Source organism: Crocuta crocuta, unplaced genomic scaffold, assembly GCF_008692635.1.
Source record: "Crocuta crocuta isolate KB4526 unplaced genomic scaffold, BGI_CrCroc_1.0 scaffold194, whole genome shotgun sequence".
Classification (NCBI taxonomy): domain Eukaryota; kingdom Metazoa; phylum Chordata; class Mammalia; order Carnivora; family Hyaenidae; genus Crocuta; species Crocuta crocuta.
In genome coordinates this window covers 213,297-240,939 of record NW_027530084.1, presented here as the reverse complement: position 1 = coordinate 240,939, position 27,643 = coordinate 213,297, and the positions used below count along the sequence as shown (strand labels likewise).

The following is a 27,643-nucleotide window of genomic DNA, read 5'->3' as shown; positions in this document are numbered from 1 at the left end:
TATCTATCAGTAATTATTCTGAATGTAAATGCACTAAATACTCCAATCAAAGACATAGGGTGTGGGGCACCTGGGTGGCTCAGTCGGTTAAACATCCAACTTCAGCTCAGGTCATGATCTCACGGTTCGTGGGTTCAAGCCTGCGTTGGGCTCTGTGCTGACAGCTAGCTCAGAGCTTGAGGCCTGCTTCAGATTCTGTGTCTCCCTCTCTCTTTGACCCTCCCCAGCTCGTATTGTCTCTCTCTCTCTCAGAAATAAATAAAAACATTAAAAAAATTTTTTTAAAACATACGGTGATAGAACTGATATAAAAAACAAGACCCATCTAAACACTACCTATAGGAGACTGATTTCAAACCTAAAGACGCCTGCAGATTCAAAGTGAGGGACAGAGAAACATTTATCATGCAAACGGATGTCAAAAGAAAGCCAGGGTAGTAATACTTAAATTGGACAAAACAGACTTTAAGACAGAGACTATAACAAGAGACGAAAGAAGGACACTATCTAATCATAAAGGGGACAATCCAACAAGAAGATATAACAATTGTAAATATTTATGCACTCACATAGGAGCACACACATACATAACAGTTAATAACACGGATGCCTGAGTGGCTCAGTCACTTAAGCATCCAGCTTTGGCTCAGGTCATGATCTCACAGTTCTGCATTGGGCTTTGTGCCAACAACTCAGAGCCTGGAGCCTGCTTCAAATTTTATCTCCTTCTCTCTCTGCCCCTCCTCTGCTTGGACTCTGTCTCTACAATGGTTTTGAATAACACACTGAGCCAGATGGATATAACATATTCAGAACATTCCATCCTAAAACAGCAGAATACACATTCGTTTCAGATGCACATGGAACACTCTCCAGAACAGATTATATATTAGGCCAAAAAACAAGTCTCAAACTCAAGAGAATCAAAGTCATACCATGAGTCTTTTCTAACCATAACACTATGAAACTAGAAATCAACCACAAGAAAAATCTAGAAAGACCACAAATAGATGAGGGTTAAATGCCATGCTACTAAACTAAACCAGGAAATAAAAGGAGAAATAAAAAATTACATAGAAACAAATAAAAAAGAAATCACAACAGTCCAAAACTTTTGGGATTCAGCAAAAGCAGTTCTAAGAGGGAAGTTTATAGCAATACAAGCTTACCTCAAGAAGCAAGAAAAATCTCAAATAAACAACCTAAACGTACACCTAAAGGAGCTAGAAAAAGACCAACAAACTAAAACCACCAAAAGGAAAGAAATGATAAAGATCAGATCAGAAATAAAACTATAAAAACAAAAGAACAGATCAACAAAACCTAGAGCTAGATCTTCAAAACTAAACAAAAATTGATAAACCTCTAGCTAAACTTATCAAGAAAATAAAAAAGGACTCAAATAAAATTAAAAATGAGAGAAGTAACAACCAACACCACAGAAATACAATTATAAAAGATTATGTAAAACTATACGTCAAAAAATTGGACAACCTAGAAGAAATGAATAAATTCCTAGAAACATATAAACTACCAAAATGAAACAGGAAGAAATACAAAATTTAGACAGAAAACCAGCAAAGAAATTGAATCAGTAATCAAAAAATCCCAACAAATAAAAGTTCAGGACCAGATGGCTTCACAGGCAAATTGTACCAAACGTTTAAGAAGAGTTAATACCTATTCTTCTCAAAGTATTCCAAAAGATAGAAAAGTTAGGAAAATTTCCAAATTCATTCTATGAAACCAGCATTACCCTGATACCAAAACCAGACAAGGATACCACAAAAAGAGAATTACAGGCCAATATCTCGATGAACAAAGATGCAAAAATCCTCAACAAAATATCAGCAAACCGAATCTAACAATACATTAAAAAAAATCACTCATCATGATCAAATGGGATTTATTTTGGGTTGCAAGGGTGGTTCAGTATTCACAAAGCAGTCAACACCACATTACAAGCAAAGGATAGGAATCATATAATCATTTCAATGGATGCAGAAAAAGCCTTTGACAAAATACAACATCCATTCATCACCAAAACCAAAAATCAAAACAAAACAAAACAAACCTCAACTAAGTAGGTTTAGAGGGAACATACCTCAACATCATAAAGGCCATATATGAAAAACCCACAGCTAATATCATCCTCAATGGGGAAAAACAGAGCTTTCTCCTAACATGGGGAATAAGACAAGAATGTCCACTCTCACCATTTTTATTAAACATAGTACTGGAAGTCCTAGCCACAGCAATGAGACAACAAAAAGAAATAAAGGGTATCCAAATTGGTAAGGTAGAAGTAAAACTTTCATTATTTTCAGATGACATATTATATACAAAAAAATCTTAAAGACTCAATTAAAAAAAACTACTAGCACTGATAAATGAATTCAGTAAAGTCTCAGGATACAAAATCAACATAGAGAAATCTATTATATTTCTATACATCAATAATGAAGCAGCAGAAACAGAAATTAAGCAAACAATCCTATTTATAATTACACCAAAAATAAGATACTTAAGAATACACCTAACCAAAAAGGTAAAAGACCTGTACTCTGAAAACTATGCAACAGTGATGAAAGAAATTGATGATGATACAAATAAATGGAAAGACAGGGGCACCTGGGTGGCTCATTCGGTTGAGCATCTGACTTCAGCTCAGGTCATGATCTCAAAGTTTGTTACTTCGAGGCCCACATCGGGCTCGCTGCTATCAGCACACAGCCTGCTCCAGATCCTCTGTCTTCCTCTTTCTCTGCCCCTCCCGCACTCACACTCTCAAAAAAATTAATAAGCATAAAAAAAAAAAAGAAATGGAAAGACATTCCATGCTCATGGACTGGAAGAGTAAATATTGCTAAAATGTCTATACAAGGGGCGCCTGGGTGGCTTAGTCGGTTAAGCGTCCGACTTCCGCTTAGGTCATGATCTCGCGGTTCGTGGGTTCGAGCCCCGCGTCGGGCTCTGTGCTGACTGCCAGCTCGGAGCCTGGAGCCTGTTTCGGTCTGTGACTCCCTCTCTCTCTGACCCTCCCCTGTTCACGCTGTCTCTCTCTCTCTCCTAGAAATAAATAAAACATTAAATAAATAAATAAATAAATAAAATGTCTATACTACACAAAGCAATCTACGTGTTTAATACAATCCCTATCAAATACCAACATTTTCATAGAACTACAACAAACAATGCTAAAATTTGTATGGAACTACAAAAGACCTTGAAGAGTGAAGGCAATTTTAAAAAAGAAAACCAAAGCTGGAGGCATCAGAATCACAGACTTCAAGCTGTATTACAAAGCTATAACCAGCAAGACAGTATGGTACTGGCACAAGAACAGACTCTCAAATCAGTGGAACAGAACAGAAAGCCCAGAAATGAACCCACAATTATATGGTCAATTAAACTTCAACAAAGTAGGTAAGAATATGCAACAGGAAAAAGACTGTCTTTTCAACAAACAGTGTTGGAAAAGCTAGCCAGTTATGTGCAAAATAATGAAACTGGATCCCTTTGTTACACCATACACAAAAATATATTCAAAATGGACTAAAGACCTAAATGTGAAACCTGTAACCATAAAAATCTCAGAAGAGAACACAGGCTATGGTAACTTTTTTGACACCGGCCATAGCAACTTCTTTCTAGATATGTCTTGTGAGGCAAGAGAAACAAAAACAAACAAAAAAAACAACTGTTGGGATTAAGTCAAAATAAAAAGCTTCTGCACAGCAAAGAAAACAATCAACAAAACTAAAAGGCAACCTCCAGAATGGGAGACAATACTTGGAAATGACATATCCAGTAAAGGGTTAGTATCCAAAATATATAAAGAATTGATATGACTCAACACACATAAAAAATAATCCAATATGGGGCGCCTGGGTGGCTTAGTCGGTTAAGCGTCCGACTTTCGCTTAGGTCATGATCTCGCGGTTCGTGGGTTCGAGCCCCGCGTCGGGCTCTGTGCTGACTGCCAGCTCAGAGCCTGGAGCCTGTTTCAGTCTGTGACTCCCTCTCTCTCTGACCCTCCCCTGCTCACGCTCTCTCTCTCTCTCTCCTAGAAATAAATAAAAAATATTTAAAAAAAAAAAAAAAATAATCCAATAACCAAATGGGCAAAAGACATGAACAGACATTTCTCCAAAGACATGCACACAGCCAACAGACACATGAAAAGATGCTCATCATCATTCATCATGAGGGAAATGCAAATCAAAATACAATGAGATCACTTCCTACTTGTCAGAATGGGTAAAATAAAAATATAAGACACAATAGCTATTAGTGAGGATGTGGAGAAAAAGGAACCCTTGTGTACTGTTGGGAATGCAAACTGGTACAGCCACTCTGGATGAAGTTCCTCAAAAAGTTACAAATAGAACTACCCTATGATCCAAAAATCGCACTGCTGGGTGTTTACCCAAAGAATATGATAACACTAATTCAAAGGGATACATGCACCTGTATGTTTATTGCAGTATTATTCATAATAGCCAAATTATAGAAGCAGCCCAAATGTCCATCAATTAAAATGAATGAATAAAAATGTGGTACATTTATAAAATGGAATATTATTCCACCACAGAAAAGAATGAAGTCTTGCCATTTGCAACAACATGGCAGGAACTAGAGAGGGAACTAAGCGAAGTCCGTCAGTCAGAGAAGGACAAACACCATATGATTTTATTTACATGTGGAATTTAAGAAACAAAATTAATGAGCAAAGGGGAAATGAGAGAGAAACCAAGAAACAGAGTCTTAACTACAGAGAACACACTGATGATTCCCAGAGGGGGAGGTTAGTGGGGGGATGGGTGAGATAGGTGATGGGGATTAGGGAGTGCACTTGCTGTGCTGAGCACCAGCTGATGCATGGAACTGCTGAATCACTATATTGTACATATGAAACTAATATAACACCATATGTTAACTGGAATTAAAATACAAACTTAAATATATATAATACATATATACATATAACTTAAATATATACATATATCAAGTAGAGAGATAGCAGAAAAGGATTGACACCTTCAAAAGTTGAAATTAATTAATTTAATACGGAAGTCAATAAATAGCCAATTAAGAACAGAACTGTAAGGGGCGCCTGGGTGGCTTAGTCGGTTGAGCGTCCGACTTTCGCTTAGGTCATGATCTCGCGGTTCGTGGGTTCATGCCCCGCGTCGGGCTCTGTGCTGACTGCCAGCTCAGAGCCTGGAGCCTGTTTCAGTCTGTGACTCCCTCTCTCTCTGACCCTCCCCTCCTCACGCTGTCTCTCTCTCTCTCTCCTAGAAATAAATAAAAAATATAAAAAAAAAAAAAAAAAGAACAGAACTGTAATAAAAACATTGGTAGCAGGAGGGAGTGATTAACTCATTCTTTATGATAAAAGAAAATATTAGAACTCTACTGAAAACTAGAATACTACAATATTACAATTTGAGGTAAGATTTTATTTTTCATTATTTTAGTTTATTTATTTTGAGAGAGAGAAACTGAACGCAAGTAGGGGAGAGGCAGAGAGAGAGAAAGGGAGGGGTATCTGAAGCAGGCTCTATGCTGTCAGCATGGAGCCCAGCTTGGGGCTCAACCCCACGAACCATGAAATCATGACCTGAGCCAAGATCAAGAGTCCTATGCTTAACCGACTAAGTCACCCTGGCATCCCTCAAGGTAAGATTTTAAAAAATAGAAAGAGGAGGATCTACCTTGCTTAGTGTCATAGTAACTGCTATCACAAGAATAGGAGTACTTCATTTTCTTTGCTCTGCTACATAGTAACATAAATTAAGTAGTGTATGTACCTTGAATGGAAAACAGGATTTCACCTATTATAACAATTATCATTGTGAGGGCGTGCCTGCAGTAGTAGGTTGAGAATGATTCTGAGGCTGAATCCAGACTCAGCAGAACTGTTATGAATGATTAATAATGTGATAGATGGAAAATGGAGAATAGGTGATGTGTACTTGACATCTGTAATATCTTGCATTTTCTCTGAAAAATTGTATCCCATTTGTAGGACCCCACCAAAAAAGTCGAATTTAACTCATTTACTATTAAAGGCAACTACCACCCAATCAATGAAGGGATAGGATGACAATGAACACTGTTTGGGGAATCTCTCCAGGCCATGAGCCATTCTTCCTTTTCTCAAAAACATTCCCTGATTCAGGAGGCTTGGATCCCACTTCCCTAGTTACAAGTGACTAATCCCTGAGTGGATCCTAATCCAACATGAGGGAACAAAGTTTCTCTTCAGAGCTGGGATTCACAAACAGCCAGTTTTGTTTTTATATATGTGGAACCGCAACATGTGCAAAATATGAAGGTCATGTGCTACCATTCAGAGAGAGAAGCTGAGAAACTACTCAGTTTGCAAGGAGATGAATAAAGAAAATCTACAGAGCCAGAGAAACTAGGAAAATAAGGAAAATATTCTCTAGATTCTGGAGAACCTTCCTGTCCCTATATCGCTACCTATACCTCCCTTCACTGAGATTCTTAGATTTCCTTTTCTTTATTTAAGCTAGCTTAGGGGCGCCTCGGTGGCTTAGTCGGTTAAGCGTCCGACTTTCACTTAGGTCACGATCTCGCGGTTCGTGGGTTCGAGCCCCGCGTCGGGCTCTGTGCTGGCTGCCGGCTCAGAGCCTGGAGCCTGTTTCAGTCTGTAACTCCCTCTCTCTCTGACCCTCCCCTGCTCGCGCTGTCTCTCTGTCTCTCTCCTAGAAATAAAAAAAAAAAAAAAAAAATTAAGCTAGCTTGAATTGATTTGTTATTTACAGTCAAAGGGTATTAACTAATAAAGGATGATGGGGTTGCAAAGGATAAAAGAAAATAATCTTTTAGAAGAACCGGCCAAAGATACATAAATAAAGGAATAAATAGAAAAGTTAGAAAAAATCAAATTACTTCTCAATCTATATTAAAATTATAGTAGAAATTAACTTCTTCATTTTTGTACCCTCTTCTTAAAAAGTATGTGTTATCAATTTGAAGAAATCTGACCTTTGTTTCTTCCATCCTCACTGCGTCCAACAGATAGTGCAGAAGCTCCTGACAGTCTTGTTGCTGGAAACCTTTAAATCGAGGGGCCCTATGATTTAAAAAAAAAAAAAAAGGAAAGAAAATAGATAATTTCATCAAAAATACATTACTACCATCAAAAATCATTTTTTAATGGTTAAATGATTAATGTATTTGAAAGAGAGGGTGTGTGTGCATGGGGGGGGGGGGGGAGGGCAGAGAAAGAAAGAGGGAGAGAATCCCAAGCAGGTTCCAGGCAGTCAGCCCACAGCCCAACGCAAGGCTCGATCCTACAAACCTTAATCACTTAAGCGACTGAGCCACCCAAGCACTCCTCATCTAAAATCATTTTTAAATAACATATATTCAAAGATTGTATACAGTCCTTTTACCACTTGGTAAAAAGAACAAACATGATCACTGCTCCAGTTGGGATGAGATCTTAAGTACACAGAGAATAATATAGTTATCAGGGCGCCTGGGTGGCTCAGTTGGTTAAGCATCTGACTCTTGATTTTGGCTCAGGTCATGATCTCATGGTTCTTGGAATCAACCCCCACATGGTGCCCTGCACTGACAGCATGAAGCCTTCTTGGGATTCTCTTCCCCCCTCCCCCTCTTTCAAAATAAATAAATAAATTTGAAATAAAAAAAGTATAATATGGCTATCATTTGTCAAGTGACTACTACATGCAAGCATAGTACATATGTTAAGCTTTACATATGTCAATCCTCAAACAAGCGTGGGATGCACTACTTTCTCCAGTTTATATATGAAAGCTAAGAGGGATTATTTAAATAATTTGCAAGGTCACACAGCAAGCAAAACTATAGCAGTCAAACCCATGCCACTGTGATCCATTACCTTCCTACAAAAAGAAAAACAAGAAGCTATTTATATTAAAATAAAGAACTATAATCTGATATCTCTGTGAATGTATTTCTTTTAAGGATTTAATGCTTAGATTTCCTTGTATTAATTAAAGGATCAGGTGCTATTCATGGAGACATCAACACAGCAAGTATGTAGTTGATTCTAGTAACTTTAAAAAGCAATCTTTTCTGCAATAAACTCCAATACAAAAATGAAATGAAAATGAGTACTAAATTTAGATAGCGCTCTTATCTAAGATGAAGAAATAATTTTGTCAAAGTAATACAAAATAGTAAGAATATCATATGGTAGTACAAGCTTATAATGTTCTCCTTGTGATATGCCCAACATATATCATTTAATACGTACAACTTAGCTGTTAAGAAATTCATAATTAATATGAACTCTGTTTTACACTTGAGGAAACTGAAGAACAACCTGAGTGCCACTGACATAAATCCAAGTCTTTTGATTCTTGAATCCAGTACTTTAAGCATTATTCTTCACTATCTCATAATATACATTCATTCCAGTAATGCACTAATGTGAGTCCCTGGTACTAAAAAGCTATCTGAACTAGTAGTGAATCTAGCCTGTAATAGGAACTGTAATTTAGTTACTCACGCTTGTCAAGTAGTAGCAAAAGCCACATGATGCTGACAACTTTGATTTACTCCCCTTGTGGGCTTCCCTTTCTGAATTTCGTGGATATTGCTCACCTTGTAGATCAGAGATGAGGACAGAAACCAAGATGGACACATTTCTCAACCCCATCTGGGCTTCTATGGCTGGAATCCATAAAAGGTAGAAATTGCATGACATGACACTCGTGCTATAGGCATCAAGGAAGGTCAGTAAAGTGGAAGAAGACTGCAAAGGGCAACCAGGGAATCCTTCAGGGATCCTCATCTGCCATGTAACAGGTAGGCGGAGAAGTCTGTGACTTTCAAAGCAGATGCAAAGGGAGGTAATAGTTCCTGAATGAAGGAGAAACTTCCTCTACCATGTCTCTGCCTATAGCTCCATCTAAGCTATGCACAGAACAATTACCACCTTGTAAAACACTCAAGAAAATTAATGATGAATCACTAAATTCTACTCCTGGAACCAATACATATATTGGTTAACTAACTTGAAAATATATGTTAACTAACTTGAAAATAAATAAACAAACAAAGAAAAACCTAGATTTCTTTTTTCTTTCTTCTACCTAGGACTGGGTAAAAAATTCTAAGATGCCTTAAAGATTCTCTAATAGAGTTGATACTACCCAAAGCAATCTATATATTCAAAGCAATCCCTATCAAAATAACACCAATATTCTTCACAGAGCTAGAACAAACAATCCTAAAACTTATATGGAACCACAAAAGACCCTGAATAGCCAAAGCAATCCTGAAAAAGAAAACCAAAGCTGGAGGCATCACAATTCCAGACTTCAAGCTGTATTACAAAGCTGTAATCATCAAGACATCATGGTACTGCCACAAAAACAGATACACAGATCAATGGAACAGAATAGAGAACCCAGAAATGGACCCACAAACATATGGCCAACTCACCTTTGACAAAGCAGGAAAGAATATCCAGTGGAATAAAGACAGTCTCTCCCGCAAATGGGGACATGTAGAAGAATGAACCTGAACAACTTTCTTACACCATCCACAAAAATAAACTCGAAATGGATGAAAGACCTAAATGTAAGATAGGAAGCCATCAAAATCCTAGAGGAGAAATCAGGCAACAACCTTGTTGACCTTGGCCGCAGCAACTTCTTACTTGACATGCTTCCAGAGACAAGGGAAACAAAAGCAAAAATGAACTGATGGCACCTCATCAAGATTAAAAAGCTTCTGCACAGCGAAAGAAACAGTCAGCAAAACTCAAAGGCAAATGACAGAATGGGACAGATATTTGCAAATGACCTATCAGATAAAGGGTTACTATCCAAAATCTGTAAAGAACTTATCAAACTCAACACCAAAAAACCCCCAAACAATCCAGTGAAGAAATGGGCAAAAGACAGGAGTAGACACTTTTCCAAAGACATCCAGATGGCTAACAAACACATGAAAAAATGCTCAGCACCACTCATCAGGGAAATCAAAACCATAATGAGATACCACCTCACACCTGTCAGAATGGCTAAAATCAACAACTCAGGCAACAACAGATACTGGCAAGGATGCAGATAAAAAGGAACCCTTTTGCAATGCTGGTGGGAATGCAAACTTGTACAGCTGCTCTGGAAAACAGCATGGAGGTTCCTCAAAAAATTAAAAACAGAATTACCCTATGACCCAGCAATTGCACTTCTAGGTTCTATCCAAAGTATACAGGAGTGCTGATTTGAAGGGTCACATGCACCCAATGTTTATAGCACTGCTATCAACAATAGCCAAGGTATGGAAAGAGCCCAAATGTCCATCAACTGATGAACAGATAAAGAAGATGTGGTATATTTATATACATACATACATACATACAATGGAATATTACTCAGGGATCAAAAAAATGAAATACTGCCATGTGCAACAATGTGGATGGAACAGTGTATATTATGGTAGTGAAATAAGTCAGAGAAAGACAAATATCTTATGATTTAACTCATGTGGAATTTAAGATACAAAACAGATGAACACAAAGGAAGAGAAGCAAAATAATATAAAAACAGAGAGGGAGACAAACCATAAGAGATTCTTAAATACAGAGAAAAAACTAAAGGTTGTTGGCAGGGTGTTGGGTGGGGGGGGACGGGCTAAAGGGATGAGGGACATTAGGAGGACACTTGTTAGGATGAGTACTGGGTGTTACATCCTAGTGATACATCAAGTGAATCACTAAATTCTATTCCTGAAATCATTATTACACTATACGTTAACTAACTTGGATTTAAATTTAATAAATAAATAATCAATCCCTAATGGGGCCTATCTGAGCTACCAATGCCAAAGAGACCTTCAAATTTAAAGGATATAGAGGAAAATCACCAAACATATGAAAAGATTCACCCTATTCAAAATGAGGGGACAACGAAATATACACAGAAAATGTACCTTAGTAAAAAAAAAAGTGTTACTGTGGGAAAGAGGAGAACACCTCTAAAAATCTCAGTTTGTAAGAGGAAAATGTATTCATATTTATCAAACAGGAATAGACTGTTGACAAAACAATTTAGAACAAGGGGATTTGTGCAGATGTCTTACAGATAAAGGTGAGTCAGTCTGCTGATAATCCAAAAACTCTCTCTACTCCAACCATACTGACAAAATAGAAAAAGAGAAAAGAAACCAAGAAAAAGAAAAAAAAGGCTTATGTGGAATTCAACACAAAATAAATCCCACAGAGCAAAAATAGAACACAAATAGTTGCCAGAGGGAAAAATAGCCTTTATAAGCTCAGGGCCTGAAAGAGCTCAGCCCTGAAGAGTAAAGAAAATGAAAAGTACCCCATGTCAGACAGACACCAGAGCTGGGCTCACTGTTTAAGGATGGCAGACTTTCTTTTTTTTCTTTTTTTTAATTTTTTTTTTTTTTAATTTCTAGGAGAGAGAGAGAGAGACAGCGTGAGCAGGGGAGGGTCAGAGAGAGAGGGAGTTACAGACTGAAACAGGCTCCAGGCTCTGAGCCGGCAGTCCGCACAGAGCCCAACACGGGGCTCGAACCCACAAACCGCAAGATCATGACCCAAGCGAAAGTCGGACACTCAACCGACTAAGCCACCCAGGCATCCCTAAGGATGGCTGACTTTACCAAGAGACTGAAAGGAAGCCCCTAGGCAAATACTGCCTAAGGCTACAAGAGAACACAGACATAGCCTAGAGACCTGAAACTAGGCCAAGCATACTGACTCTTCTCACATCTCCCAGATGAGGGCAGCAGAGTAACTAACTGTAAGCTAGCACAAGACCAGGACCTCCAAGGCCAGCCCAGGGTTCAGAGGTAAGGCTATCTTAAAATTGGAAATTTTTAGGCAGAGAAGAGAGGGATATGAGGAAAAGAGGCTATGTAATGGAGAGGCGGTGAAAAGGGCAGCAGGGGAAAAAAGGAAGGGTGGAGGAAATGGAAGAAAGCAAAAGGGGCAAAGATGGGAAAAAACAACAAAAAAACTCTCCTCCCACAGAGCTTACAATCTAGTATCATAAAACACAAAGAAATCTGATGTTAATCAGGGAAATAAAAATCAAAGCCATACTGAGATACCACCTCACAACAGTAAGAATGACTAAAATGAACAAGTCAAGAAACAACAGATGTTGGCGAGGATGCGGAGAAACGGGCACCCTCCTACACTGTTGGTGGGAATGTAAACTGGTGCAGCCCCTCTGGAAAACAGTGTGAAGGTTCCTCAAAAATTTAACAATAGAACTCCCCTATGACCCAGCAATAGCACTGCTAGGGATTTACCCAAGGGATACAGGAGTGCTGATGCATAGGAGCACATGTACCCCAATGTTCATAGCAGCTCTCTCAACAATAGCCAAAACATGGAAAGAGCTTAAGTGTCCATCAACTGATGAATGGATCAAGAAGATGTGGTTTATCTATACAATGGAATACTACATGGCAATGAGGAAGAATGAAATCCTGACATTTGCAGCAACGTGGATGGAACTGGAAGGTATTATGCTAAGTGAAATAAGTCAGTCAGAGTAAGACAGGTATCATAGATATTCACTCATATTTGAGAAACTTAGAAGAACATGGGGGAAGGAAAGGAGGAAAAAAAAAGTTACAGAAAGGGAAAAAAGCAAACCACAAGAGGCTCTTAAATACAGAAAACCAAGAGTTGATAGGGGGTGGGGGGAGGGGAAAGTGAGTGATGGGTAGTGAGGAGGGCACCTGTTGGGATGAGCACTGGGTGCTGTATGGAAGCCAATTTGCCAATAAATTATATTTAAAAAAAAAGAAATCTGATGTAAAAAATCAACAACCGAATTGCATTTACTTCACTCCAAATAAATTTTATAGAACTGTCCCAAAGATGTTACAACATGTTGAGAATGTACAAAAACATAAAGGCATAACTGCCAAGAAAAGCCTAGGTATTAGGTAAAAAAGAAAAAAAAATTTAAAGGATATGTAGATATTGATAAGATAGCCAATTGAAAATATTAGAAAAAAGAAAATAAAACTACAGATATAAAAATCAATAGAGTTTAAACTATGCAGAGTTGAAGGGTAAACTAGTAAATTAGAAGATATAGTATTTTGAGAATTTGGTGGCACTCCTTAATGTACATGACATACCATAGAATATCATGTGTATGTATACACACATATATATTTGTAGTGTGTATATATACAATACATACACACCCCCACACGTATATATTTCCTCATGGACAAAACCCAATGAAAGCTTAGCACATCAATATTAGTTGGCAACATAAATGAGTGAAGGAATAAAGGAAGCAAAAGATGGACATTAATGAATATAAGGAAACAATCACTCTAGAGCATCTTTGAACCTTTTAAGGAAGAATGCATGTAGAAACTGGTGAGATCCAAATAAGATTTGTAGGAGAGCTGACAATACTGTGTCAATGTCAATTTCCTGGTTTTGATAATGCACCATTGTGTAAGATATTATCAATGGTGGAAGCTAAATAATGGGTACACAGTAACTCTGTACTCTTCTTGCAACTTCTTGGAATCCTTAAAACTACTGCAAAATAACAAGAATTGGAGGGGGAGGGGGAATCCAGAAGAAAGCTTAAGAATTTTTTTTCAACATTCACAAGTGGTAGAAGGGTCTGATAATCACTTTTATAACAAAAACTACAAGAGATTGGTTCAACTTTCAGAAATCAAGTAATATATACACACAATGTAGAGGACTTCCAAAATAATTACAGCAAGAAACCAGATTAAAAAAAGAGTACACATTATATATAGGAATCTAAAACATGTAAACGAATCCACAGTGACAAAAAACAGGTGAGTGGGACCGAGGGAAGGGGTTTAGGGGAGAGAGTCCAGAGAGAGGGATCACAAAAGAGCCCAAGAAAACTTTTGGGGGTGATGCATACATTCATCACACTGATTGTGGCAATGGTATCACGTGTGTGTGTGTATGTGTGTAATCAAAACTCATCCAATGGTATGCTTTAAACATGTACAGCTTAATGTATGTCAAATATACAAGCTATTCAGAACCATTAATACAATTCACTATTTCAACAGATTTTTAAAAACCCATATGATTATTTCAATAGATGCAGGAAAAACATTTAATAAAATCCAATACCCATTCTTTTTTCTTAAAAGAAAAAAACATTCATTATCTCATTATCTCATGGTTTCTCTGGGCCAGGAATCAAGGTATACCAATGGTAATACATAATGTTTATTTATTTAAATAAATCTTTGTTGTTTTTTTAAGGAAAAAATGGATATTGGGAGTTTATCAAATACTGTTATTCTTTTTTTTTAATGTTTACTTATTTTTATAGAGAGAGACAGAGTGTGACCAGGGAAGGGGCAGAGAGAGAGGGAGACAGAATCTGAAGCAGGCTCCAGGTTCTGAGCCGTCAGCACAGAGCCCGATGTGGGGCTCAAACTCACAACCACAAGATCATGACCTGAGCTGAAGTCAGATGCTTAATTGACTGAGCCACCCAGGTGCCTCTGTATACTTAAAATTTTTAAGAAGGTGGGTACTCCTGGGTGGCTCAGTCGGTTAAGTATCCAACTCTTGATTTCAGCACAGTTCATGATCTCACCGTTGGTGGGATCAAACCTTGCATTGGGCTTTGTGCTGTCAGCACAGAGACTGCTTGGGATTCTCTCCCACCCCACCCCTGCCCTGCACATCTCTCTATATATATATCTCTAGCTCTCAAAATAAACAAGTAAAAACTTTAAGAGAAAAAAAGAAAAAAATTCAAGAAGACAGAACTCATGGTAAGTGCTCTTTTCACAATTAATTTTTAAAAACTTAACTTTGGTACAATTCTATGAGTTAAAATACAATATCCATGGCATAAATAACTAGCTTAAATTAAAATAAAATTTTAAAGCCTAGAGTTATAAAAAAAAAAATGTAAGTTCCCATTTAAAGAATTTTGTTTCTATATATTTTAGTAATTGTGGACTGGACCAGCACATGAACTCCATGACAGGATCTATTTTTAATATACTATACACTATGTACCCCTAGATTCTAGCAAGTAACTGACACAAATAAGTTCTCAATTTTTTTAGATGAAGGAGAAAGTGAAAGCATTAAAGTTAAGTCAGGTCCTTTACAATATGTATTTATTTCCAGGCACACAAGAATTTTGTTTTTGAACATACAGCACTATCTTATGAAATTCACTTAAACTCTACTTGCCTTGAAGCTCATCTCTGAATATAAGGAAAGGGGCACCTGGGTGGCTCAGTCAGTTAAGCGTCTGACTCTTGATTTTGGCTCAGGTCGTGATTTCACAGTTCATGAGATCAAGGCCCATGTCAGGCTCCACACTGACAGCCCAGAGCCTGCTTGAGATTCTCTCTCTCCCTCTCTCTCTATGCCACACCCCCCACCTCTCTGTCTCTCAAAATAATAAATATTTTTAAACAGATAAAAATAAGGAAGGCACCTGGCTGGCTCAGTTGGTAGAGCATGCAAGTCCTGATCTTGGGGCCATGAGCTTGAGCCCCATATTGAGGGTAGAGTATACTTAAAAAAATGATAATAAAATAAAAGTAAAAATAAGAAAACTAGGTTCAGATGACCTATTATAGTACCTTTTAGATTTTACAATTCTATATTTTTCTTACTTTTTGTGATTACATCATGGGCTTCTGAATCAGACAGACCTTTATCTGAATCCTGGCTTTTAACTATACAACTAAGCAAGCTACTCAACTTCTGTGAGTCTCAGTTTCCTTATTAATAAAATGGGGATAAACAACCACTTCTTAGTATTATGAGATATAATTTACATAAAACACAGCTGCAACAAATATTGGTTCTTACTCTGAGAGTCTAGATAATAATAGTGTTATAATAAGAGTGAAACTACCCATATTAAGTGATGTATTAGAATTTTATAACTCATAATTATTTGTATCAAAAACTTAGATGCACCCACTTCTGACAAAGCTGATTAAAAAGAACTTTAGGAGAAAGTGGTCCTTTTCCAGTCTCCTTCATGCTATGAAGAAACAGGAACAGGGCTGAGGTCAATGGTCCAGGGCTTGAAAGTTCCACCATTAATGGGTCCTTTAAAAACATGATCAACTCTTTGTCAGAAATACAAAATTTTAAAATTAAATATTATTAAAAACTAAGTTATACTTTGTTTGAATGATGACAACTAAACTGTCTCAAGTGTATTAAGAAACCTTATTTCCACACATATAAAGTGAATATTTAAAAAAAATAGATAATGGAATTAAACGTCTTACCTTGAAAAACACAGGTATTTTCACATCCTCTGCTCTTTACATAATAAAAGTATTAGCTTAAGAGTAAAATCACCAATATTTAGTTGCTTATAAATGTCCCTTAATGTGCTTCCCTAGAAGCAAAATTACTTATCTACTTGATATGTATTTATTTCCATATAAACATAAATTATATTTAATAAATTATGCTTATTACACATAATTGTAAATTATATTTATTAGCAAAACTCCAAAGCCTTCTTTTCCCAAAATATTTTACTAATAAAACAAGGAATGGGAAATTATGTCACAAAATTGGTACATCATTCCCTCTCTTTTAAAAGAGAGAAACATAAAGCTTGACAAAAGCAGCTAAAATTGTGTGAGGGAGAAACTCACTTCAATTCTAGAATTTTTTCCCCACCAAGTTTTGCATTCTAAAATGTTATCTTCACTAGTAATCCTCTCTCCTTACAAACAATAAATTAAAAGCAAATGCCAAATATCATCTTGGAACATTATAAAAAGTTATCTTCTAAGACAACTATCAAATATGTTGTCTCATTCATGTATTTATGAAATACATGTTACAAATATATTTCATGCCAACTATCCTTAAAAGTATCTACCATCTGGGGCGCCTGGGTGGCTTAGCAGATTGAGTTTCTGACTTTGGCTTAGGTCATGATCTCGTGGTTCATGGGTTTGAGCCCTGCTTTGGGCTCTGTGCTGAGAGCTTGGAGCCTGGAGCCTGCTTCATATTCTTTGTCTCCCTCTCTCACTGCCCCTCTCTCCCTCCCCCTCCTTCTCTCTCTCAAAAATAAACATTAAAAAAAATGTTTTTAAATATCTACCATCTGAGTAAAACCACAGAAAGTACAGGCTCTAATTTTTCCATAGTCTCTGAGTATCAAAAGTGTTCTCTGCCATGTTGAAGACATGAATAGACATTTCTCCAAAGACGACATCAAGACGGCCAACAGACACATGAAAAGATGCTCAACATCACTCATCATCAGGGAAATGCAAATCAAAACTGCAATGAGATCTCACCTCACACCTGTCAGAATGGCTAAAATCAAAAATAAAAGAAACAACTGTTGGCGAGGATGTGGAGAAAAAGAAACCTTCATGCACTGTTAGTGGAAATGCAAACTAGTAGAGCCATTCTGGAAGACAGTATGGAGGTTCCTCAAAAAGTTAAAAATGGAACTACCATATGATCCAGTAGTCACTCCACTGGATATTTACCTAAAGAATACAAAAACATTAATTTGAAGGGATACACACACCCTTATGTTTATTGCAGCGTCATTTACAATAGTCAAATTATAGAAGCAGCCAAAGTATCCATCAAGTGATGAATGGATAAAGAACATGTGGTGTACTTCTACAATGGAATGCTACTCTGCCATAAAAAAGAATGAAATCCTATCATTTACAACATGAATGGACCTTGTAGGCATTATGCTAAGTGAAATAGATCAGAGAAAGACAAATATAATATGAACTCACTTACATGTAGAATTTAAAACAAAAAACCCAAAAACAAACAACCAACCAAACAAATAAAAAACATGCTCATAGACAACAGAGAAGAGATCAGTGGTTGCCAGAGGCAGAGAGTGAGGGGGTGGGTAAAATGGGTGAATGAGGTCAAAAGGTACAACCTTCAGATATTGAGAAACAAAAAAGGACATGTATGAAAAATCTACAGTTAACTTCATTCCTAATGTTATTAAAAGATTGACTATTTCCCCCCTAATCTGGGAATCTTAGGCAAGGATGCCTGCTATCATCATTTCTATTCCACACGTTACTAGAGGTTCAAGTCAGCACAATAAAGTAAGGAAAAGAAACAAGGCATACAGTTTACAAAGGGTAGAGTGAAACTGATGATTCAGAGAGTAGTGATCTGTGCTGACAGCCCTCCAGCTCAGGTGACCTGTATGTCCTACAAACCTAAGATTGAAACTCTCCTCTTAGAATAACACAAACCTAAAGTGATCAGTTATAATATCTAATTGTCCTCTAGTAATCTTGCGACACAGTTCTACATGTAAAATACTTACCATTCAATCACATTTAATAGGAAATCTTTTTCAAGTGACTAAGCATTAACTTCCATTTAGTGGTTTTCACTATCTCAGTATACTTTAGAAGAGGGCATTAGGATCTACCATATAGATTTTCAGGGGTTGAAGAGGCAATAATTTATAGGCTGCCCTTTCAACAAAGAAATACAACAATATTGTCCTTCAAAGCCACCTCCTTGGGTAAAAAAAAATCCAAGATTACTACTACAGACTCTTGGGCTAAGAATTTTTAGAACTCCCCTTTCTTAAGTGTTCTCAAAAGCCGGATCATGAGCTATATATACACTGTCTTCCTCTAACACACACACACACACACACACACACACACACACACACACACACAATTTCTAACTAAAATCATTATTACTAGTGTCAGTGCCCTCCAACAAAAGACTACCAGGAACAAACTGGTAGTTGAACAAGAGGGGTTTTAAGGAGAACACACACCATAGTTTGTTGGAAAGAACTGATAGAGGATTTGAGCATTGGGTAAGTAATTTCAGAGAGAGCCTAAGGAAGCAGAAGTCTGCTCTCAACTGAATACTGTCAGAAAGTGGGGTAATTCCATGACTGGGTATCTCGATAAACCTTATCTTTGAGTTAGGATAATCTAAATTCTAGTCTTTTTGGGAGACTAAGTGGTAGACTAACCTTGCTTTTGTCTGTGTTTAGATAAAACTATGAAGTGGCCTTGCTTTCTTATTTTGTCAGTCTCAGAGCAACCTAGCCTGAGGCTGGCCTTCTGTGAGACTGCTGGAACAGTATGGCCTAACTGTAGGTGCCGTGCCATCTTCTGAATGTTAAGGGCTGTTTTTTGTTTGTTTGTTTTTTCCTTTCTCACTGGCTTAAAAACCCATTTTCAGACAGGGCTCCAAAAACCTTTAGATGTTCACTATTAAAATCAAATCTACCTTTAAAGAACTAAAATGCTGTATTTAAGGAAGTGTTACCAGTAACTACCAAGCAGGAATCCTGGACGTTTTGCTCAACAAAAATTCAAACCCCTTTTGTTTTTTCCAGTATGTTTGTTTGAAAGCTGCCTTAATATTTTTGTATTGTTTGACCCACAAAGTGTTTGAACCCTAACGGATCTTGAAGGTGTAACTTTAGAATTTTAAAATCTGATTTTCACAAAATGCTTTTGAGTTATTTTTTCAAAATATTTTTTCAAAACACCATCTCAGTTAACAGTTTGGAAAAATAGGAAAGGTAGATTTTGACACCATCAGTGGCTCATCTAAAAAGAGCTATTATCCAGATAATCATACTTCTTACCAGGTGAGAGTCTGAAGAAGGAAAAATCTTGAGTTTTGCACTACTTTCTTTGCTCTCATTCATCAGTTCTGAGAGAATATAAGATTGTGCCAAATTCTAAAAGAAAGCAAAAGTATAGTCTTCTGATTCAGTTGTAACATGCCTCTGACTCTACGGAATGAATATTCTCTTACACTCTCAAACGTCATCTAACATGGCAAAAAAAATGTGTAAGTTTTAAAAACCTTGACTGAGTACATTTCACATTTAATAAATGTCAGTATTACTGACTGAATCACAGTAAAACACAGAGTAGGCTTCCAGAAGCACTGTGCAAAAAGGGGGTACACATACAAACAGGGGCTACACATACAAAAAGGGTATGTATGCAGCAATGGCTGGCGCCAGCCTAAAACAAAAAGAAAACAGAAATTTCTAGGAGAACATTTAGCTGTCATTTGCTAGTTTACAGGTGTGCCAATGACTATAAATTAATTAAAATAATCTTTTACAGGGGCGCCTGGGTGGCTCAGTCAGTTAAGCCTCCGACTTTGGCTCAGGTCATGATCTCGTGGTCCATGAGCTTGAGCCCCACATCAGGCTCTGTGCTAACAGCCCAGAGCCTGGAACCTGCTTCCGATTATGTGTCTCCCTCTCTCTCTGCCCCTCCCATGCTTGTGCTCTGTCTCTCTCTGTCACCCAAAAATAAACATTAGAAAAAATTTTTGAATAAAATTAATCTTTTACATTCTAAAAAGTTTCCTGATGACTCACTCTTACCTGCATGACTGCATTGAAAAAGCAAGTGTTTCCTAAATTTGTGATTCCTTTCACTGGTGTTACACTGCTGCCTTTTCTTCCTTTCTTTTTTTCACCTGCTTCATATTTTTCTTCACAAAGTTTTAAGATTCTAGAAAATGCACCTAAGTCAGAGAAAACATAACTGACATAAGATGTAAAATTAAATATGCATCATTTGAAATAATTTAAATACATTACTAAAAATTAAGTAAGATTTCCCCATAAATCACCGTCCTGAAGGGCAAGATTACAAACACAAATAAGTGTTTCCAGTTGGTTATCTTACTATTAAATAGTTTTTCCTGTTGATATATGTATCTGTACCTCATACCATAGTGAAGAATAAATTCCAGATGAGTTAAAAATTAAAAAAGAATAAAGTAAAAAAGAACAAGGAGAGAACATCCAGATCTTGGTTTCTAAATATCATTCCCCACAAAAAGAAATGAAGACTCCTCGGGGAGCCTGGGTGGCTCAGTCAATTAAACATCTGACTTCAGCTCAGGTCATGATCTCATATTTGCAGGTTCAAGCCCCACATCGGGCTCTGGGCTGACAGCTCAGAGCCTGGAGCCTGCTTCATATTCTGTGTCTCTATCTCCCCCCCCCACCCCCCACTAATGCTCTGTCTCTGTTTCTGTTTCTCAAAAATAAACAAACAAGAAAAAAAACAAATGAAGACTCCTGATTCTAAACCTGGAGCAGCAAATAAAACAAACCTATAACATTTTTATTGTGCCAGAAAATAAGGAAGTGTTCAAAAAAAGTGATGAGCATGTCAAAATATATAAGAGCCATTTTGACTAAGTTCCCACTGGTCCAATCTGAGAAAATCTGAATATCAAAATAAAGGAGGATACTAACACTTTATTATTCACTGAAGAAAACAAGAATGGGTCTGAATGGATTATAGGTTTTTTAAATGGGAGGAAAAGAGAAAAACTCTGCCTTACAAGAGCATGCCAACTAATAAATAGAAATAATGATGGAATTGGAAAATCACCATATAGTGGCATTTTTTTGTACTGTTCTTGCAACTTTTCTGTAAGTTTGAAATTGTCCAAATAAAAAGTTAAAAAAACTAATAACTATATTATAATATAAAAAAGTAAAACACCAGGGTCCTGTGGCCAGGCCAGATGGTATGAGTAGGGTTCCCGTGCCCCTGGCCTAGGGGCCTCTTTCCTGCCCCCTCAGTTTGCCATTTCTGGGGTTTTTCATTGTTATTAAACTGAAGGGACTTTCTGTGTTTTTATAGTGACTATGTGGTTCAGCCCTTTAAGAAAACAAGGATACAAGGCGCCTGAGTGGCTCAGTCCGTTAGGCGTCCGACTTTGGCTCAGGTCATGATCTCACAGCTTGTGGGTTCGAGCCCCGCATCAGGCTCTATGCTTACAGCTCAGAGCCTGGAGCATGCTTCGGATTCTGTGTTTCCTTCTCTCTCTGTCTCTCTCTGCCCCCTCTCCCATTCATTCTGTCTCTCTCTCTCAAAAATAAATTTAAAAAAAGAAAGCTAGGATATGCCTTAGATGCAAAAAAAAAAAAAAAAGTAAATACCCATGTGTATGGTATATAAGCACATGTTTTGGGCTCACTGATTTGTATAATTAATACAGATTTGATTATAATATCAATTCATCATGTTTAAAAACAATATGAAAATGAAGAACAATTTCTAACATTTATAAACTGACATGATTGATCATATCTATTAGCAGCACATTAATTTCTGAACCAAAATATAATTTGAAATTTGACAGGAAATTGCCAAGTTCTCCAATCTTTTGGTTTTAACTGAAATATTATTTTAAATTCCATTCAACCTTCAAATGTTGTGGTTCTTCGCAACTATATGTTTTACTCATCTAATACTGACATAGTGTCTTGCATTGCTAATTAACTTTTAAATATTTGGCTATCTCCTCTGATTGTTGGGGATCAGAAAATGTCTCTACTCTTGCTCCTTCTTCCACAGGGCTGTGAAGTGGGGAGAACATCCATAGTAAAAATTCAATGTAAACGAAAATATACCAGATTAAACAGGAGATCCAGAGAATCTTAGCCCTCTAAGCTTCTGATGAGTTTGTAAGAATAAGTTAACACTTCCCTTCCCATCCAGCCCTCCTATATGACAGCACTGAGGGAGATGAATGATGCTGGAGGCAGCTGTGTTCAGGGACAGAAGTGGAGAGCAAACACCATAATCTCAGGTATGGGCAGACTTATGTCATGTATACCCTGTTGGTTGAAATAAGGTTTGACTTGGCACCTGTGACTTTTGTTTGAAAGGCATCAATCAAGGGGGGGTTATTAACATACTCTTTCTGTCTTTCAACATATATTTTTTTGAGAGACATAGAGAGACAGAATGTGAATGGGGGAAGAGCAGAGAGAGAGGGAGACACAGAATCCGGAAGAGGTTCTAGGCTCTGAGCTGTCAGCACAGAGTTCAATGCAGGGCTCAAACCACGGTATCATAACCTGGGCTGAAGTCAGACACTAAACCAACTGAGCCACGCAGGAACCCCAACACATTTTCTTAGAAGGTTTTCAGATTAAATGCAGAGCTGCTATCTGCAAAGTACCTAGCAAGGTAAGCACTATGTAAGTGTGTGAAAACAGCCCAGAGCGCCTCCTCAGAATTGTAATTTGTGCCAAAATCCATATCTTCGTACACTATCCTTCATGTCTGTTTTTTATATGCTCTCACTTTTAATCATCTCCTGTAACTTACTAGTTTCTTTCCCCCGCAAGTTTATCTCTTATTTCTAATTGGATTCCCTGATTTGCTAATATAAGTTTTGCCTTTTATATTGACTGTGGTTTTCATATCTTCTTGGCTTTTCTTTTTTTAATTGCAGTCTTTCAGCTAACTCTTTTTTTTTTTAAGTTTATTTATTTCTTTTGAGAGAGAGAGAAAAAGTGAGAGTGGGAAAGGGGCAGAGAGACAGAGACAGAGAATGCCAAGTAGGCTCCACACTGTCAGCACAGAGCCCAATGGGGGGCTTGAACCCACTAACCGTGAGATCACGACCTAAGTCACAGTCAGACACACTTAACTGACTGAGTCACACAAGTGCCCCCGGGGCTTTTCTTTTTAACATGTGGAAACATCTTATCCCAACCCTAGAGTTCTGAGTTAACACAGAGAAGAACTAGCAAGATAGTTCTCTTCTTCTGTCTTCCATATAGTAAAACAAGTGATATGAACTAAATTCCATACTAGAGCTTGGGGACAAAGGCTGGTACAATCAATGGAGAAAAGGCAAAGCAGGAAAAAAAGCAAAGACAATATCCAAACCTGCCAGCGAATGTAAAAGCAAATGAAAAAAGCCAGTCAGTGGCTGAGAAGCACTACGCAAGAGGCACCTGGGTGGCTCAATCGGTTGATCATCCCACTTCGGCTCAGGGCATGATCACAGAGTCCGTGGGTTCGAGCCCCCCACTTAGGTCTATGGTGACAGCTCAGAGCCTGGAGCCTGCTTCAGATTCTATGTCTCCCTCTCTCTCTGCCCTTCCTCTGCTTGCGCTTTGTCTCTCTCTCTCAAAAATAAACAAACATTAAAAGAAAAAAAAAAAAAAAGGAAGCACTACGCAAACAAGAGGAGGCCCCATGTGTCTCCTGGCTGGGTTTGCAAGTAAGAGCAATCTACCTCTTAATTATATCTGAGATTCCAACCAGAGCCTAAAGCAGGTTTCAGCTCTCATTACAGCAATTGCCACTAGATGGCTTCATGGTGATTGTTAAGAGATTGAAGATGATAGAGTAATTAAATCCAAGCATTAGTCCATCTTTTTGGGCAAGGTTGTTACTCTGATGTCACATTTACAAAACTCAGTCTCTAACATGTTGTGTAATTTGCCCAAAGTCATAAAGACAATCTTTTGACTATAAATCTATTGCCATTTTACCACCTAATTTCTCTTCAGTGATTCATGCACAATGAGAAGAATTATAAAAGATAGGAGGCAAGAGTCTTACATATTTAGGTTTACGGAACACTGAACAAATGACTCCTCAGAAGTATTTCCTATACTTAACATTCCATAATGTTTTTTTGCTAATTAACATGAAAAAATGTTGGGGAAAATAAACTATATAGATTATACTAACCATATAACATACATACACACAACATATATGTTTTTGTACTTTAATATATTTAACACTCACTTGGAATAAATATTTTATTCTACCAGAAATACATTTTATTCTTATAAGAACAAAGACCATTTTTTAAAACAGTAACATGCAAATCTGTGTACCACATTTACCCATAAGTTTTCAAAACATCTGGGATAGCATCCTAAAGTAAACAATGTTCATAAGACCATCTGGACAAAACTGCAGGCAAGAAAAAAAAAGCATAAACATATGGAAAAACAGATTTTACCCTTCCCTTCAGCAGTAAGGGATGACAAATGTCGAACCTAGATATATCCACGCTTCACTGTGCGATGCTTTTCAGCACCACCTGGCTCTCCATGCACAGCCACCAAATATGGACAGCACTGCCAGAAAGAACATATCCACAGGGCAATGGCAATAAAAATAGTTTATTTCATGGTTAAATAGCCACTTCACACAAGTGGCAAGGGTCTGTTTGTTTGACTTTTACATCTAAGTCTGTGAGAACATACTCAAAATTAATTATGCTATTAGACTTAAATATTAAATAGATCAGATATAGAACTAGAAAATAAAATGACATATTCTAAGAACTATTTAAATGTGTTTTAAAGTACAAGTTTTTCATTTTACTAAGTAGTACATTTATAAAATCTAACAATTTAAATTCAATTGATTTATAAATTTCTACTGCGTGTCAGGTACCACTATCTGTACCGGTTTATACTTAATTGCTTACGATTTAAGAGTAAAAAGGCTGATATACAGTGAACAGTATAGGGATATCAAACCTTATATTTGTGATAACATTTTAACAAAACTTTTAGAAACTTAGTATACTGTATTACTTCCAATACATTGCTTTTTATTAAAACGCACATAGCTGTCTGTATGTCAAATTACTGAGAGATTAATTCAGACACCCTTTCTTAAAACTTAGAATCTTAAACTCTCAGCTGACAGTTTCTTAGCAAATTTACATGTATATTTAGTTTCTATAAGTTTTGCTAAGATGTTATCATGAACATCTTAGACTCCGGCTCAGGTCATGATCTCACGGTTCTTGAGTTCGAGCATGGAGCCTGCCTGGGATACTCTCTCCCTCTCTACTCCTCCCCTACTTCCACAGTAAGTATCTCACCTTACTTATCTCTTTCATATTACCAACACTGTGATCAGATATTGCATTTACGTAATAAAATAAATATAGACCTCAGAATGCAAGGAACATTCTGAGAAGGCTTCAGGCATTCTAGATAAAATTTTTAAAGCTCTTTTGTATCTCTGTGGTTTCCCTTTAAGCCTATAATCTGAATACTCAAAGAGTTGCTGGTTAACTAACTGAACAGACCTGGTAGGTTCTATACATACCTCAGGTCTTATAAAACAGTAAACAGTAAATTTTAGTAACTTAGTAAATACTGATAGAAAACAGTATGTTTTTTCAAAAACTTGGCTAAGACTAAGACTATCTAAAAAGTAATCTTAAGTACCTCAAATTTTCCTACCATAAAAATGACTCCAATACAAAGATCCTATGATTATCTTTTTTAAAACTAAACTTAAATCAGACATATATAAAAAAGTAAAATTGTAGGTGAATATCTTTATAATCTTGGAGTTCAAAAGACTTTCAAAGCATGGCCCAAAAGGCTAAAAAATCTTCACAGAAAAGACTGATGGAACTGGTAATGATGACATTAAAAACTTCGTTATTGACAAAAAATAAAACACCTGAAAACTATAAACAAAGTTAAATAAGGAAAGATAGGTATTCGTGCCAACTATACCCTTTGTATAATCTTTCTGGAGGGCAGTTTAGCAACAGTGACCAAAATTTAAGGTGTTTCTAAACTGGCCAGAAATTCCAAACAAATTAACTTATAGAAATAAACAGGAAGTACACACAGAGATTCAGCTTTTGTGGGAGAACTTTGAAAACAGTGAATAGTAAATTTGTTGCCAAGCAATATTAAACATCTACCTTTTCTCAAAGTTATAAATTGTGAACTGCCTTGGTTAAACCAAAAGGGGAACACTGGTGATTCCCGAGTTTCCTGTGGGCACGGGAAAGTTAGCTTAGTTTACAGTTCGCTTATTTAAAGACAGAGTTTGAGAGCATTATTTCCTCTGATAACTGTCCCCACTGCAGAGATGAGGGTGAAACTGAGGCACACAGTTAGTGATAGAGAGGAGATTCAAACCCGGGCAGTCTGGCTTCAGAATCCACAAACTTAACCATTATGATCTACTATCTGTCTGGATAATAACAAATAGTAAGGTTAATAAGTGTGATAATTTAAGACACTAATGAAATGCTACTGGTGATATGAAAGAAAAAGCCACTACTCTTTTAGCAAAAGCTGGATGTAATCAATTGCTGGATATCCATGGTATGAATGTAGACCTTTATTAAAGTTTATAGCAGTTTGTTTCAAAGGGTTCCTCAAAAGACTTAAGCCCTAATGCCCTAGGCACCTACTGCATGCAATTAACTTCTCCCTATGTATTTGCAAGGATGCTAGTTAGCTAGTTAGTGCCATCTTTGGGAGAACTGAGAAAACAGTCACTCAAACAATTCTTTATGTTCTGTAGTATGGATGGAAAACTGTGGATTTAAATCTCTGTGGGTAGTACCTGGTAGCTCAGCTGGTTAAGCATCATACTCTTGATTTCAGCTCAGGTCATGATCTCATGGTTCATGGGTCTGAGCCCTGCGTCAGGCTTTGTGCTGACAGCTCAGAGCTCGGAGCCTGCTTTGAATTCTGTGCCTCCCTCTCTCTCTGCCCCTGCCCTGCTCTCACTCTGTATCTCTCTCAAAAATAAATAAGTTTTTAAAAAGTTAAAAAAAAAAAAACAAAAACACCCTATGCGTAATAAGTTGTTTTTTAAATGCCCAACATCTTTTTGTCCCTAACCCCTTTTACACATGGTAATAACTATTTTTAGTACTTATCTCTGAAAATGCTAGGGGCGCCTGGGTGGCTCAGTCAGTTGAGCGTCTGACTTTGGCTCAGGTCATGATCTCACAGTTCATGAGTTCGAGCTCCACATCAGGCTCTGTGCTGCCAGCTCAGAG

The 27,643-nt window shown here is 37.2% G+C and overlaps 1 protein-coding gene across 9 annotated transcripts in view; it reads right to left on the bottom strand.

Moving 5' to 3' along the window:
- The window catches only part of USP45 (ubiquitin specific peptidase 45), a 76,849-nt gene that overhangs the window by 25,480 nt on the left and 23,726 nt on the right, over positions 1-27,643 (bottom strand). For 8 of the 9 annotated variants that reach the window (XR_013335301.1, XM_077764738.1, XM_077764741.1 and 5 more), the window contains exons 6-9: positions 20,415-20,557; positions 19,656-19,751; positions 15,990-16,120; positions 7,018-7,105 (exon numbers count right to left, since the gene is read on the bottom strand). Coding sequence is in view for 7 of the 9 variants with exons in the window: in XM_077764738.1 (XP_077620864.1) it covers positions 7,018-7,105; positions 15,990-16,120; positions 19,656-19,751; positions 20,415-20,557 (458 nt within the window). In the remaining 2 variants the exon portion in view is untranslated. Of the gene's footprint in view, positions 1-7,017; positions 7,106-15,989; positions 16,121-19,655; positions 19,752-20,414; positions 20,558-27,643 lie in introns of those variants that run through there. The other variant, XM_077764742.1, reaches the window with a different exon arrangement.